General features: G+C 38.9%; 1 protein-coding gene across 1 annotated transcript; it reads left to right on the forward strand.

The window, feature by feature from the left end:
• The first annotated feature begins 883 nt into the window (after positions 1-883).
• Positions 884-14,060, forward strand: cfap52 (cilia and flagella associated protein 52). The gene is made up of 14 exons (XM_042485900.1): positions 884-954; positions 1,356-1,555; positions 1,789-1,925; positions 2,081-2,209; positions 2,327-2,426; positions 2,648-2,764; positions 3,130-3,230; positions 3,416-3,586; positions 4,337-4,485; positions 4,699-4,844; positions 6,403-6,554; positions 7,543-7,645; positions 13,282-13,393; positions 13,821-14,060. The coding sequence occupies exons 1-14, from the start codon at positions 894-896 to the stop codon at positions 14,000-14,002; spliced, it is 1,860 nt and encodes a 619-aa protein (XP_042341834.1). The 5' UTR covers positions 884-893; the 3' UTR covers positions 14,003-14,060.
• Positions 14,061-16,582: the final 2,522 nt, after the last annotated feature.

The raw sequence follows: 16,582 nt of genomic DNA on the forward strand, positions 1-16,582 counted from the left end.
AAACACAAACATTACATAATGCTGCAGTTCACTGCATAGTGACAACACAATGAACCTCTACACGCTTAAATACAGATTCAAGTATTGTGCTCAGATGTGTTTTTAGTTATGCAGATAAACATGTGAATTGAACCTTGAGCAACACACCATAAGTCTCTGGAAAGCAACTTTATAAAACATGCTGTCACCAATAAATTGTCTTCAACAGCTTTTGCAGTGGAAGACATTTTTTATTTTATTTTGTAAGATGTATGTTAGGGACTGTACTTTATTTATCACAGTAGGAGGTAGCTAGGGTGTGACTTTTTATTTTTTCAAATAAATATCATGAATAAATATCATTAAATTCTGTGATTTTGGGGTTCTGTAGGTATTTAAAATAGACACAAAATACAAACATTTAAAGTTGAATGTCCATCCCCTAAGCCAAATCAAAAAAAATATAACTCCCTACCTTGTGGATAAAAAAATGTTAGAAGTGCCTATCCTATTTTGCACCACCCCCTCCACTCTCATAAATAACCAACAGTCCCTTACTATGTGTCAAACAATTCTCCTACATGCTATCTACTTGTAAAAGTTGCCTCTCAGATCAGACCGATTTTAGTGTAATATCAGGTCACAGTCTTTGTTTCGTAGGCCTGAAATAGTAATTGTTTTTAAGAGAGAGAAAGAAAAATATCTGTCTTTCAGATGATTTCCCTGGTGCACGTGAAGGCAGCACAGACGTTTCACCGGCCAATGACAGAGGCGCAACTCCAGCTGTTGCTAGGCGACTTGTGTTTGGTGTAACGTTAGCTAGTTAAAAAGCTACTGTACCGGTAGTTTTCTTGCAAAATTTGAATTTCTGAATAGTTTTCGGGAGACAGAGATACTAGCTAAAGTCTGTAGGAATGGCTGTTGAAACACAGGGCGTGCCTCAACTTGAACTGGAGGCTGCTATTGGGTTCAACGGTAAGTTTTCCTTTAAACTTCACGGTTCAAACCTAGCTAGCTAACCTAGCGTTAATACGAATCAAACTTGAAGGAGTTTAATTAGCCATCGAGCCAATTTGTAGTGTAATTTTAGGTGCGTTTATTCCAGGTTTTGTAATATTTAAAACGTCAAATCTAAATAATTATATTGGGAGGTGGCAATGTGCTTTGCCAACTATCTGAAGATATAGACAGACCCCACCGTAAACTCGGTTGGATTTACGTTACCTGATCAACTGGGAAAGGTTGCACAGGCTCAGTGGTGTATGCTCAGCTACCTTTTACAACGCGAGGCCATTATGATCGCACAGTTTGTCTTTTCCATCTTAAACCATGTAATGCCTTGTTTTACGTTATTTTACATACGTTTGTCTCATCAGGGCATGTGTTTTCCGGCCTGAGAGTCCATCCAGACAGAGAGCACCTGATCTATCCTCTGGGGTGTGCAGTCATTCTGAAGAGAATCAAAGATGGCAAGCAGGAGTTCCTGCATGGACACACAAACAATGTCTCCTGTATTTCAGTGTCCAAAAGCGGACAGTATGTTGCCTCTGGACAAGTCAACTTTATGGGCTTCAAGGTATTTAAAGTTGCTATACATTTATTTTTCTAAAGATATGATTAACTCAGCTAAATCCCCAACACCCCTACTTACCTGTTTCATTTGTCTCCCCTTTTGATGTCTTAATTAAGGAAGCAGTTTTTTTATTCACTTTAGAAATACATGGGCTTAAATCTGTTTACAGCACAGGATGGCTAAACAAATGTGCCATTTTCACATGTAACAGTTTGAATAAATAAACCTTTTCCTAGGCTATGGTTATCATCTGGGACTACGCACAACGAACAATCTATGCCCAGCTGGTGCTCCACAAGGCAAAGGTCGAAGCACTGGCTTTCTCTCCAAACGACAAGTATCTGGTGTCACTTGGAGGTCAGGATGATGGCAGGTAAACATATAAATTGGGTGGCACAATTCTAACTAAGTAGCTTTCCCTCCAAAATATCCAGATTGCATCACAGAAGAGATGTAGGACTAAATTTTACGTAACTGTACATATTCTCTATTTGTTTAGTGTGTGGGGTGTTTTCTGTGTGATTTCAGCATTGTGGTATGGAATATTGAGACCAAGCAGGCCATCTGTGGGAGCCCAGCTTCAGCTCAAAGTGCCGGCCACTGCCTCACCGTGCAGTACTCAAACACAAATGACAACATTTTTGTTTCAGCTGGGAGGTGAGTGAATGCTGTCTACTGGCATTCTGTGCACACAAGTTTTATTTTAGTGCAACTAGTGACATTTTTAATATGCTGTTAGAGTATTTTAATGTCATATTGGTCTGTTTTTGGCAGTGGAACTTTGCGAGTCTGGGAGTTGGACCTCCCCAACAGGAAGATCAGACCCACAGAGTGTCAGATGGGCAAACTGCGGAGGATTGTGAAATGTATAGAGGTACAAGGCCGTGAGAGTCTTTCATTCACATCAGTTTGTTTACCAAGTATACTACTACTCGCATCTGGGAAGAAAAACAGTGAACAATCTATGAAGATGGCTAGCAATTTAATCTGATATTGTGATTACTGAAAACATTCAATTGTCCAAAAACATAGTGCACCAGATACAATGATATTAGATTGCTGTGCTCATATTGATTTCTTTATATTATTACACAGATGACAGAGGACGATCAGTTCATTTTCTGTGGCACCACCAGTGGAGACATAATGAAAATCAACATGAAGACAGGGCTTCTGAGTGACTGTGGGCCAGTTAAAGCTAAATACAGCCTGGTAGGTCAACAGGAGTCATTGCTAACATGTCTCTGTGAAGGTGATTTCAGCTGTTTCTCACTCACGTCCTGCCTAATAATCTGGTCTCCTGCTGTGTATCAAGAGTTGATTAAACCATATTCCTGATGGGGTGCAAACTTAGAAATATATGCGAGGACTCATGTCATGCAGTGTATTTTGTTCAACCTGCAACTGTGATTTCTTTTCCATCTTTAAAGTATCATTATGGACGTCCCTGTCATTTCTGAAATGTGTCTTGTTTATGGGTATGCTCCTTTACTATTAGCATCCAGAGTGTCTTATTTATTAGTGTTGGAGCTTTTAGCTTATGCTTCCTGGAACTAATTCAGGTCTTTCCCTTATAGGGTGTCAATGTCCTAAGGATACTGAAGTCTGGAAACCTGCTTGTCGGCTCTGGATCCGGCACTTTCACGCTGTGTTCCTGCACTAAATTCAAAACTCTGAAGTGAGTCCAACAACTGTGTCATTTGAATCATTGCCATTAAAAAAACTTACATTTGGTAATAATACATGGTATGCAAACTTCAGAGAGTAAACAAATATCATAGTACCTCTATAATGTAAACAGTTTAATGTATCTATGATACAGTGCTTATTATCAACTCCTTTTTTCCTTGTCTCCCACATTAGGGAAGTCCAGCTGGAAAAGGGTGTGACCTCCATCGCTTTAAGAGGAGAGGGCCAGCAGTTCTTTGTCGGAACGGAGGCTGCTCAGATGTACCGCTTCAGTTATGAGGACTTCAAAGCTGAACTCATTTACACCAGTCACAGCAGTGCTGTCAAGGACGTAGCCATATGTTTGTAAGTGGCACACTTTCAGGTAGAAAAAGTTAAAGTCTCAGTGGAGGGAGTAAAATGGCAAAAGACCTTTAGTGACTTTTGAATTTGGCAAGAAATATACTAAATTCATTAAAATTCAGAGAAATCAGACTCCAATGTGCTATAAAAGAATCCCTTTGTCCTGGAGCGTAACAAGATAAAAGTATTTATGATGTGCTGTTTAGAATCAGTCACGCTTATGAGTACATTTTGGAGATTAATATTCAGTTCATTCACAAACATGAAATACTTATGAACTGTCAAAATCTGTATAAGACTGCTTGAGGTTGAGCATGTGTTGTCTGACTCAGCATTTTCGATCTGTTTGTTACAAATTTCCTCTAGTACCAAACATTAAACATACAAATACTTTCTGACATACAAGTGATGATTTCTATACACCCAGTTTAAGTAGCTGTATGTTTTTATTTGGCAAACAGCTTAAACCACATTTATCTCTCATAAAGCATGACTTCAGTAAACCACTGTGTTCACTAGAGGGTGCCATAAGCTTTCCTCATCCACGTCTCTTTAAGTTAAAGTTTAGAAAGACACTGTAAGTTTTTGGTAGATTGTAGAAACACCTGGGTAATTGTCATTAATTACATGGATACTCTGTAAAATGTACAGTTAATAAAGCTTTAACTCAGCTAGTACTATTTTGTAAAGTATAGTCATACCCACATTCACTGAACTGTAATTTTACATCTCTCCCCTTTTTTTCTCCACTAGTGGAACATCTGAATTATTTGCAACGTGCTCTGAGGAGGACATCAGGTTATGGCACATAGACAAGCCCAAAGAGCTGCTGCGCATCACTGTTCCCAACATGACCTGCAATTCTCTGGACTTCATGGTTGACGGACATAGCATCATCAGTGGTGGGAATCTGGGAGAGCACTGAGGCTCAATACAATACAATATATATAAAGAATATTCAGATTTTTGTCTGCTAGTATGAGCTGTTGTTCACTCATAAATATATTTGTCCCTCAACACCTGCAACACTTGTTCTAAGTTACCTACTTCACACAGTGAATCAAATTAGTCTTCTTGATAACTGTCTGTTAAAAATCGATTTCACTCTCTTGTAGCGTGGAATGATGGTAAGATTCGCGTGTTTGCACCGGAAAGTGGCCGACTCATGCTCATCATTCACAACGCTCACAGAATGGGTGTGACAGCCATCGCCGGCACCAAAGACTGCAAGAGGATCGTTAGTGGCGGGGGAGAAGGCCAGGTCAGTACGTCGTAGAGCTGTTAAGAAAAAATGATGTAATGTTCAGTGTTTTTCTCACCAAATGAAAAGCAACACATCGAAATTCTCCACAAGCACTATGATAATATTAGAGTTTAGAACTGCAGTGCCCACTAATTCCTCCAAGATGTCAGCCATTATCTGCGAGCAGAAGCCATGTGTAATAAATGAACAGCAGTTGGTTTCACAGCACACCGTTTTCTGGGCTCATATTTTATCATTAGGAAGCCATATGGTTAAAGATGTAATGATTGCGTGCTTAGTTTTTGGTAAGTAAGCTAACTTTGTTAGCAGCCTGCAGGGTGGCAGACATGTTCCTGCATCAGCTACTGTATGTGTAGACTTCTCTAAAGGAGCTGTTTGTGAATTCTGTTATTTACTGTGCAATTCCTTCTCAATCTGACAAAATTGATTTATGAGTTATTATGTTAAGATGCTCAATGCTGTCTTTGGTAACTTTTATAAAGATAACATTCTGTCATATTTGCAGAAACTTTCACTACATCTGAACAGTAGTACATGAGACAAGCAGTCTGTGAAAAAACAATCAGGTTTCTGTAACTCCTCTATTGTCTAGTAATGCTTCTAATGGCCTTACCGCATGTAAATGAAAACAACCAATCAGAGCCGAGGGGTCTCTGACGCAGCTGTCTACCATGTCAATCACTGCTCGTAAAGTCATTAGAGTTGATCTAATATGAATCAAGATTCTGTTACTGCATTGCTTTCTCACCTCAAACATTTTCAAAAAAATATTTTTGTGTCCTGTTTAGCTGTAAAATGAAAAAGATTGTGACCTGACCACCATGTTGGGAAGCCAGAAACTTTTGATTGTACAGCGTAACCATACTCTCATTTATATTTGATGAGTGACACCTAGTTTGACAGTTTGACCGCAGTTCATGAGCAGCGACATGACAGATGCAAAGAGGCAAAACAAGTGTGAGGAGACGCCTGTTTTTTTTCAGAGATTATCTGTTAGGGCTGGGCAATATATCAGTAATATATGGGACTAAATTTTGTCTCATATTTTAAATATTTTAATATTGTCAGTGTTGTCTTCCTTGTTTTAAAGGCTGCATTACAGTAAAGTGATGTCATTTTGGATTTAAGCAGTTTTATTATTTTTCTTTACCCACTAAATATTTATTGAAAGTACCAATAGTCAACTCTACATTATCACTGCTATGTCAAGGTATTTGGTCAAAAATTATGATATTTGATTTTCCACATCTGTGTCTTGTATGTGGATGTAGTGGCAGTTTCAGAAAACATGACAAAAAGTTATTTAAAAAACATACTGCACACACCCTGCAAATACCTTTAATGTGGCATTCAGTATGGTTGCAGTTTGACAGATTTAGAATGGAAAATAGGTATACTGTTAAGTACTAAGCCCTTTTTTTAACGGTTTGCTCTTCGTATAAACTGTTGTTGAATTGCAACACAAATCGTTAAAACTTGAGAGAGTCTTAATTAAGTCTCATATCTGATGTAAAAGAGATCTCCCTTGAGGTTGAATGATGTTCAACTGTTGTAGGTTCGTGTGTGGGAGCTGCAGCCACACAGCCATCGGCTGCTGGAGACCATGAAAGAGCACAAAGCTACCGTCACTTGTATCAAAATCAAGAGCGACGACAGAGAGTGTGTCACTGCCAGCTCTGATGGTGCTTGCATCATCTGGGACCTAGTGTGAGTAGCCCATCTGCATACTCAAACACTTTAGTCTGAGCATAAGGCAAGAACAGCAACACACACACCGCACAAGTAACGTTTGTGTCCTCCTGAAATCCTCGCTCTTACAGTCAAGGCATGTCATACTCTTTTGGGGAACTGTTTTTACCCCACAACCTTAAAGTGGATGACTCCTAAATGAGATTTTTCCTGAAACTCAACTGGGTCTGCTTTGCTGAGAGGAATTGAGTTGAAAATACAAGTGAAAATACGCATTATTGGATTACTTAATCACATTTTCCTGGAGAAAAAAACAAACTACACATAATTTGTAATGATATACATATCCACCAGAGAGAAAATGACTGATAATAGTGCTGCTTTTAGAAAGAAATGCTGAGGCTGGTCATCAGCGTCTGGCTGATAAAGTAGAAATAAAAAGAAATCCAGTGCATTCTTCATGGAGAAAGCTTAAAATCCTTTAATCCGCAGGGCTTCTTCTGTACGAGAATAAAAACTCTGATGGTGGTCATGTTTTTTCACCATCTATCCTCTTCAGTGAACAAGTCAGTGGATTAAAGGCTTTAAGGTTGTATGCATCAAAAGTAGCCTAGATTTCCATCCTCCTTTTGTAAGCTTACTAACAAGCTGATGTTTTAAGGAATACAAGTCAGACAGGAGTCTGAATAAATCAAAATTAGCACCCTGTCACTTTTGTGTCCACAGAAGTTTTGCAAGGTTGTGTGTGTGTTTTATTTGCATGAATGGACAGTACATTAAGCAGTTGTTTTTTTTTAAAAAATATGTGACTGCACAGATTGGTTTGTGTTTGTTTGCCTGGAAAATGAAACATGTTGTATCAAAATAAACTGAACTTGGCAGTTTATGAAATGAGATGTATTTTTACCACGTGTTGTTTTTGTAGACTGCTATACTGGTGAAAGTAAACCATCTTTCTCCTCTCTTTTTTCATCTTCTGCACCGTCTCCTGCATTCCCTGCTGCAGGCGATTTGTGAGCCTTCAAATGGTGATCGCCAACACACTGTTCCGGACGGTTTGCTACCACCCAGAAGAGTACCAGCTCATTACCAGTGGCTCTGACAGAAAGGTACGTTTTAAGACGCTCAGTTGTGCAAGTATTCAGAGCCTTCACTAAGGTAAAAGTACTAATTGTGTACAGTGAACATACTCCTCTACAAGTTACTTAAGTACTTGAAGTAAAAGTAGTTATCATGCAATAAGACGTTCCCTTGTACGCTGCAAAATCTTGAGTGAGCTTTCATTTTTCATCCCCACTGTGTGATTTCACAGAGAATTACGTTTTGATTGAAGAATATTGAAACCACTATTTAATTACTCTCAGTCCCTCTCTGTTGATTCTAAGGCAAGATATTATTGGCCTTAAATCATGTCTTAAATTGTCTTACATAATACCACTATCTCCGCTCTAGATTAAAAAAAACAAAAATGAGTAAAGTACCTCAAACTGGCCAAGACTGGAAAGTTGACTTGGAGAATCCTCTATGTTTGGGAACAATATTACTGCTGCATTAATGTCTATGTTGCACTTTTTGCTGTAGATGTTTAAGACTTTGCTCTTTTTAAATTCTTTATACTGTAGGTTAGTTTAATATAGAGTAATGTATCATATTCTATAAGATTATTATATGTTTGTACCATGGATCTCTAAAAATTCTACTTTATAGGACCTGAGAAAAAACAGCCTTGTTTTCAGCTTTGTGATGATGCATTTTCCAGCTGATCCAAGTTGGTTTTTAAGGAATTTATTTTTTGCTTAAGAAGTAGGAGAATTTTCTCAACACATGGCGTTTTTCTTCAGTTTATCAGAAAATGTCAGTTTCAAAGTCACCAGGTTTTGAGATCCATTTTTTTTTTTACTGGACAGAGGGGTTATTAAAATGTGTAATCTGTAAAGTAACTACAGCTGCCAGACAAATGAAATGGTCTAAAAAAAGAGAGAGGGTGGAGTAAAAGTATAAGGTTACATAAAATGGAAATGCTAAAGTTAAGTACAAGTTCCGTTATTATGTACTTGAATGTACAGTACTTCAGTAAAATGTACTACATTCCGATACAGTACTCAGTGCAGCAAAAATAAAATATATTTTAAGGAAATTTCAGCAGGTTGTTTTTAATTTAACTCCCAACCAGTATACATTTACTGTGTTCTCATAAATCTGTCCATGTATCTTTACCATAGCATTTGTTCTGGTTGGTTTTATGCACTGACATGTAGGAGCTGCTTAGCCAAGAATTCCCTGGGATGCGACTCAGCAGTCATGCCTTACAGGAAAAAAAAATCTAATGACTGTAATGATTGAAAATCCCTCAGGGTGCAAAGAGACTGGCACTCACACAGTCATAATCTAGATGTCTCATTATGCTGTTATTGTTATTATAATCTCCACTCAGTGTGCATGAGAGAAAAGCCTGGCGCTGTGCTAAGATCAGCACAGTCGAGCACAGGGAGGACTCACAATCACACGCGCGCTCGCATGTCCACAGATTAGTTTGAAAAGCTTGTAATTTGTTTCTTAGCAGAACATAATTAAGGCGTTGTGTCGGCTGCTAGTTGCTGCGACGAAAACGCTCAGGCCTTTAAGGCTGTTATTTGTGAGGCATTTTGATTAACTGGGCACCACTTATTTACATAAGGTCAGACGTTCACAGTGGCAAAATGAAATGCTTGTTTCCTTGATTGTGCACTTCACCCACACCCCTTGAACCCGGCCACACACTAGACCCATATTGCTGCCTCCCCTGCATGCTGAGAGGTGAGGACAAGTTGTGCTGATTAACGTGGCGCCAAGGATGTGCTGAGTGAGTCGGAGAGAGAGTGAGAAGGAGGGATTCAGAGGAGGGAGAGCAGAGAAAGGGGAGTGCTGTGGTGTTCGTGCCTTCCTGCGGATGTGCCTGTGCCACCCAAGTGCCAGCCAGATCCACCATCTGCTCATTCCAGGACACAGGCGCTCTGTCCGGGAGAACAAATACCGACGCTCTGCTCTCTCTCCTCTCCTCACTCCAACCCTTCATCACATCCCAGCACGCCCCTATGAGTCAATTCGCAGAAGGTAAACCAAGAGAAATGAGAGAAGGTGTGAAGAGGAAGATGGTGGCCAAGAGAAAAAATAGACAATGAGAGCGGAGGGTCAGGGAGAGGTTGTATTGGTGATGATGCAGTTTTTTTATGCTCCACTTAGTGAAGACAATATGGTACTAACTCACTCCTTGGTGTCTTTTAGGAGGATGCACTCAGGAAATGATTTGGTTCTATTTTGTCAGCTTAACATGTTTCAGTTTCATACAAAAGTTCCATCTAATTGAGTCAAGTAATTCAAACATAAACCGATTACACAGAATAAATGTGAGATAAAAAAAATATGAGCATTTTTGTAATTATAGCTCATATATAATTTAAATAATGCACACAATAAAGAATATTTAACTACCGATATGTAACTACTGTTACGAGCTTGCCTTAAAGTGTAGAAAGCCTGATGTTAAGATTTTAGTAAAAATGGCATGTTTCTGGCTGGAATCAAACAGGGAACGTTGTGGTTACATAGTATGCAATTTAACCTTGACAACACAAGTGCCTCCATAAGGTTATTTGTATCAGTGATGTTACTTATAAAGCAATATTTGTCTTTTTATCTAATCTAGCTAATCTTGTCTGTAGTTGATGTAGTTGTACTCTAGTTCTGAACTCAGGTTGTTTCTGGTAATCAGCTGATGTTTCAGACCTTGTTTGCTGCATGTAATTAATTTCCTGGTGGCCCATGTTGTGGCTATAAGCCAGCTTCCCTGGCTGAGGTGGAGGGTATGCAGATGGGCCAAGACAACTCACACAGGTGGGAGTGTCTAATAAGCTGCTGAAATGAGATAATGAAGGAGGGAGAGGTTGTGACTGCAGCACAGAGGAAGCAGTGGAAGATTGGGGGGGTAGTTAGAGTAACTTTGGTCATACTGGGAAAGATGAAATATTGTCAGCAAAAATTATTTTGATCTCCCATTAGTGGTATTTATAGAGGCACTGCGTTGTTTGCTGTTTGTTGAAAGATGGTGCTCTGATGTTACATTAGCTGGATGAATTTGCATATTCTGCCCAGCTGTCAGCTTTAACGTTCTGATGTGATTCTGAGTTAAATAAGAAATGACTTAGGAACTTTGTGTCTGGTGTTTATAAATTATAATGAACCATTTTCCCCTCCGCTTGTTTGTTGATGTTTTTCTAAATGATGTTTTGCAAAGTTGTTTTGTAGGAATATTAATATCAGCGAAGCCATTCTATCCGAATAAGCCAATCTGGAGCAGATAAATCGTGTAGATTCAAACGGCCCCCACAGAAATGTTCCTCGAGCTCTTAAGGGCAGCTTATTGCTTTGAGAATCACTCAGCAGTTCTGGAACTATAAATAAGATTTTTTTTGTTTTGTTTTGTTCTTGAGCCTTTTGTTCCATTTCCATTCCATAATAACCAACAGTATTTGATATGTCTGTGTGAGATTACATTTCCCCTCCCATAATGCTTTACAGGCATGGTCTTGTGCAGAGAAATGAAATCCTATCTCAGTGGCTATTCTTATAAATGCTGGGCTCTTCCTGTGCGGCTCTGTAACATGAACCTTTTACACACAGCCAGTGCTGTGTATGATTTTGCTTACTTTTGTCAACTCACAAACTTCTTTGTATTGTTTATTAGCAGCATGACAGGCAGCATACATACAGATTTTCCATAATTAGATCTTTAAAATTGAATTGCTTTTAAGACGTGAATGACTTTTAAGTGCAATCTGTTCAGCTCGTGTTTTACTAACTTTGAAATGACTCCTGGACTTTTAAACACACAAAGGGACTGAGATCAGTGCTAAGGTGAGCCACTGAATCATCTATTAAAAAACTCTCTCATAAAGGATGACTCAGAGGACTGATTTTAACGATCAAATCCACCGAGCCCTTCATTTACAGTGCTTAACTTTTCAAATGTAATAAGCTTGGTCATATAAATAACAAGAATGGCCCCTTGTTGTCGTGTGGCGCTGTGATATTTCTGCCGCCTGTGCTATAAATAACCGCAGCTAACAATTGCCTTTTCTGAGACTTGATACTTTGACAGCTATAAAGCTCCAGGGATGATTAAATCTCATTTGGATCAGCAAACACGGTTTCAATTGGTATTCGGGCGTGTGTGTGTGTGTGTGTGTGTGTGTGTGTCTGAGGCTAAATCTAACCATAGACAAACTCATTTCCATACAGAGTACGAACAATAAAGCAGTAATAGTAGTTCAAGCTGATTTGGGGTCACATATTGTATATTATCATAATAGGAAATACTATTGTATATAATGATGTAATGGAAAAAAATATATTGCAACTACAAACAGATGCTGCCATTTGCATCATCTGTATAGTGAGCCAATAGTGTGTTCTGCATAGTGCAGGGTACCTCTTAAAAACTACAAGTACCAGTGCTTTTGAAGTGATAACACTAGTAGAGTACTTCATTTGATATCAGTCTTTGTGCCCTTCATTCAATAACCATCATGTGAATGGAAGTATTCAAGTGTGTAAAATGCCAACAGACTCTGCAGACATGTGGTAGTATAGCCATACTATCAAATATTTTGGTCGCACCTCGGCACACTGAGCTGTCAACTCTTTGAAATACACTGCACTCGATCTCACCACACCACAGACTGTATGGGTTGTAGTTGCTGTGGTAGTGGGCCAGTCACATGTCATATTAAATCAACGAATGCTTGCAGTGATTGGCTGCCAACTAAACCATATAGATTGCAGGGTTTCCTGCACATTTATTTTTTTGCAGGATGCCACAAAATAAATAATTTTACCACACTCTTGAAGTGTAGAGTAGAGTGTACTGTTGTCACAGACAGTGCAGGAGAACAACCAGCGCGGTAGACGTGAAACTTAACCCTTCATTGCACTGGGTCTAAAGTATAGACTGTATAAAGTTTATTTTCACTCACTCTGCACTCTAATTCTCCTCTCATCCATCAATCTGATCAGCTCTGACCTGATCAACTGATCAGTTAACCATGCCTTGACTCAAACTGCTGCACTCATGGACCCACAGAAACATCCAAATTTAGAGACACATTACAGAATTATTAAAAAAAAGAGACACATGCACACAAGATATATAAGCATAAGGAGAAATATAAGAAGATTTAACATTTTTTGTGGAGCTGTATGAACTGTTCTTAATGCATCCCATCTCCAACATGGCCATTGATGTGCAAAAGAAACTGTGTAGAATAATTCGTCATAACGACGTGTTAAATGTGCAGGTAAGCAAGCAACAGCAGTGTGATGCTGGTTGGGCAAATGTAAGCAGCAGATCTGCCTTGTGTAAGAATGGTTCAATTGTGCGCAATATTAATCCAGTTAGAAAGTCCAGATGAAACAGATACCTACTGTAAATGTCTGTAAAGAAACCTGAGTAAAGAAAGCACTGTCTGTATATAGCTCTAAACTGCACCAGAGAACACAAGTGTTGATAATAATGAATTAAAAAAGCACTTGCAAGCTATGCAGTAACTACCAAAATCAGCTCAATCCTCAGTTAGAGCACTCAGTCTCCACATGACATGACGTCATCACGTTACCTACATTTTTTGTCCCCCCAGTGTTAAAACCGAATCACCGCCTGTGATGCACTCTACAAATACAAATGTTTTTAATGTGTCGCCTTCTTCCTCAGGTTGCTTACTGGGACGTGTATGATGGATCTGCCATCAGAGAACTGGAGGGCTCACAGTCTGGGGCCATCAATGGCATGCACATCACACAGGATGGCAAACACTTTGTGACAGGTAGGACCCATTGCATGTCCCCGGCTTGTTATGTTTTTGCTGTGATTTCAATATAATTCCACCAAATATAAATGTGTCCAAATCTTCTCAATGTCTTGGGCATATGAGCACTCAGAAAACAGATAGTCGTTATCTTACACTTTTATTTCTGATAATGCTCATGATCAGATAAAACCATGATTGTGTGTTTTCGTAAATGTAGTTTAATGCCCTTTAATTAAAAACTGAATCACTAAATGCTTATTTTTTCGTTGATCTTGGCAATCCAATGTCATTTCCAATATGTATTTATTTACTTTTAGATATAACTGAGTGTGTTCTCGTCTCTTCAGAGCCTTTGTTTTTATCTCCTCTGCTGACACTACAATGCATGCTCCGCTCAAACTTCTCCCAGGTTATTGACATATTTTTCACCTCGTCGTGACAGGTGGAGACGACAAGCTGGTGAAGGTGTGGGACTACATGGAAGGTGCAGTCACCCACATAGGAATAGCTCACGGTGGCAGCATCACCAGCATCAAGGTCTGCTCCAACAACCGCACCTTAGTCAGCACCAGCGCGGATGGAGCCATTCTCCGATGGAGGTTCCCCCACGCTCCTTCCTCTTAATGTAACATTTACAGTCCTCAACACTAGAAGAAACAGAAACTTCTAATCCACACTCCTGCATCCAACATTCTCCCTTAATCTTTTATTTCTTTGCAGATATTCCCATGAGAGTTTAACAATCTCACATTAACATTGCAGAGTAGATTTACACTCTGACCAAAGGAAATAAATGTAATTTGATTAAGCATCAATGACTTTCTTAGGCTGTTTCCTTTTCCAGTAGAGAAAGGATGATATATAAAGAAGTGGGAAGATTACACTTCCTGAGCAGCGTAGTCTCTTAAGTGGTGATTCCCCACAGGAGCTGAATATAGGTGGGAATTCACAGAGCGACACTAGAATTTAAAATTACACTTTAAGGCACAAGAACTTATTCTTCACATCAAAGTGTTGGCATTATGCTTCTTTAGACTCCTCGAGAGAAACAGAATTAAGATCGTTCTACACACCCTCCCGATGCAGATGTAACCTGAATATGTAAAAACAAGGCTATATTATATAGTACATTACATTTACTAAGATATGATTTTCTGTGTGCTGCTATAGAGACAAGAAGGAGGCCACAGATTCTTGGCTGCTTAAGCACACGGCTTCTGTCAGCTAATCTATCAACAGAGATTCCCTCAAGGATGCTGGTTAAAGAGGGAGGAAGTGTACAGCAGGAAGCCTCTCTGACTGTCTCTGATCTAAACCCACTCTCCTCACTATTGTTCAAAATGGCTAATCTAAATAATTAATAACTCACCCCTGCTTGCCCCCCAAAAAAGTTAAATGGTAAAGCTACAATATAGCAAAAACATCCCTGGATCAGTTAAAAAAAAAAAGAAAAGGGCATCTCTATCTTTGCACTTTTTTGCGTATGTATTGAGGTCGGATCAAGCCAGGGCAAAGGTTTCTTTTTTTTTTTTTATTCAACTTTTGGGATGGACACATATTAAGTCGGATATCAGAATTGTTAACTCGTGACAGCGCATTTCCATATTCACGCTGGCTTTGATTTTCTCCAACCAATCACTAAAGACCAAGTTATATGCCTAAATCTAGCATCACTTCCAGTCCACACTGATGCGTAGTCATGCCAACATACCTGTTTTGCCAGGGTTTTAATAGGGGAGCAAAGAACAGTAAAACAATCCACAATGTGGGATAATATTTAGAAGACATGTCAGTATCATCTATCTTGTGTATAGCGCTCACCATTATTACTTATTACTTCTCATTGGTTCTGGTGCACCACTTGACAACACCTTGACAACAGCTTGACAACATGGTTAGTCCCGGTCATGGCTTTGATTGGCCCATTAAGTCCACCTGTGGTGCCGATTGGTTGTTTTTATTTTAACCACGACACCGCTGTTTCATGTCCCGATGACAGACCAGAATCGGTCAAACTAAACCGAGCAGAGCATGCAGATTCATAGGATGGGACCCAGGTTATACATTACCTGCGTTCTGGTACATTTTTATGCTCTGATTTGTGCCTTTTCTGCATCAATTTTTGGTAGAAATATCATGATACTTTCTGCTTCAACCTTGCATAGTTGCTTCATTTCCTTTCTGTTTTATGGCAGAATGCAGCCATTGCCTTTGAGATCGCATACTGTCATTACCTACTTTACCAGACACACTGTTTGACTGTGAGTCGTGTTCTTGCAGTTAATTGAAAGAAAAGTCTTCTTATTTTATGTTTTTATTGGGAGGGACAATTGCACATGTTGTAAATATTAAGAAAACAAAAAATCGAGTTTAGCTTATTTATATGTAGATAAATGTGTACAGAAAAAGTTTGAACATTGTGCAGAAGTGGTTAGAAGCCAAAAATGATTTATGAAGATATTTCCCCTTTTAAGCAGCAATAAAATACATATAAAACAAAAAAATAAAAACAAAGTTTGCATAATTGCTCAAAGTCTCTAAGCAGTAATTCAAAATTAACAGAAGTCTGCAAATTACAAAGAAGTTTAGATTTACAAGTTGAGATGAATTACAAAGGAATCAATGAAGTGTTATGAATCTTTGAAATCAGAGTTCTTTTCAGATGTTTCTTTAATTAACAATTATGTAAATGTTGATAGTAGTAATGGAAAAAGGGTTGTTCCAAAGAGATGGTCCTCTTTATTTCAGCGAATATTGATTAAGGGAAGATGACAATACGGAAGATAAAAGTGTGTCTTGTGGAATATGAGTGAAAGTAAGAGGAAGACTTTTAAAAAGTTCTACACCTATGCTTTTGGGTAATCTTTGTTAAGAAGTTGAAGATTGACACAGAATTAGTTTATTGATTACCACGGTGAACCATGTGTGCATGTTTCATAACGATGCCGGACTAAGCTCACTGGGGAGAAATATGGAAATATTGGATGGGGCCCTGGCTAATTTTTCAATAAATCAGCACATCTGGCCCACTAAATCCAATCTTTAGTACTGGTGAGCTGTGAAATTAAGCTTCAGATGATTAGAATCTGGATAAAGCACAAAAGATGTTGGATCCTCGTTGAGAACCAGAACTGCATGTTAGGTGTCCGGCTGAACGGCTCCGTAACATCCATTTTACTCACTGTGTGGCTCTTCCAGGGGGGA

The sequence above is a fragment of the Plectropomus leopardus genome, chromosome 4 (genome assembly GCF_008729295.1).
Source record: "Plectropomus leopardus isolate mb chromosome 4, YSFRI_Pleo_2.0, whole genome shotgun sequence".
Classification (NCBI taxonomy): Eukaryota; Metazoa; Chordata; class Actinopteri; order Perciformes; family Serranidae; genus Plectropomus; species Plectropomus leopardus.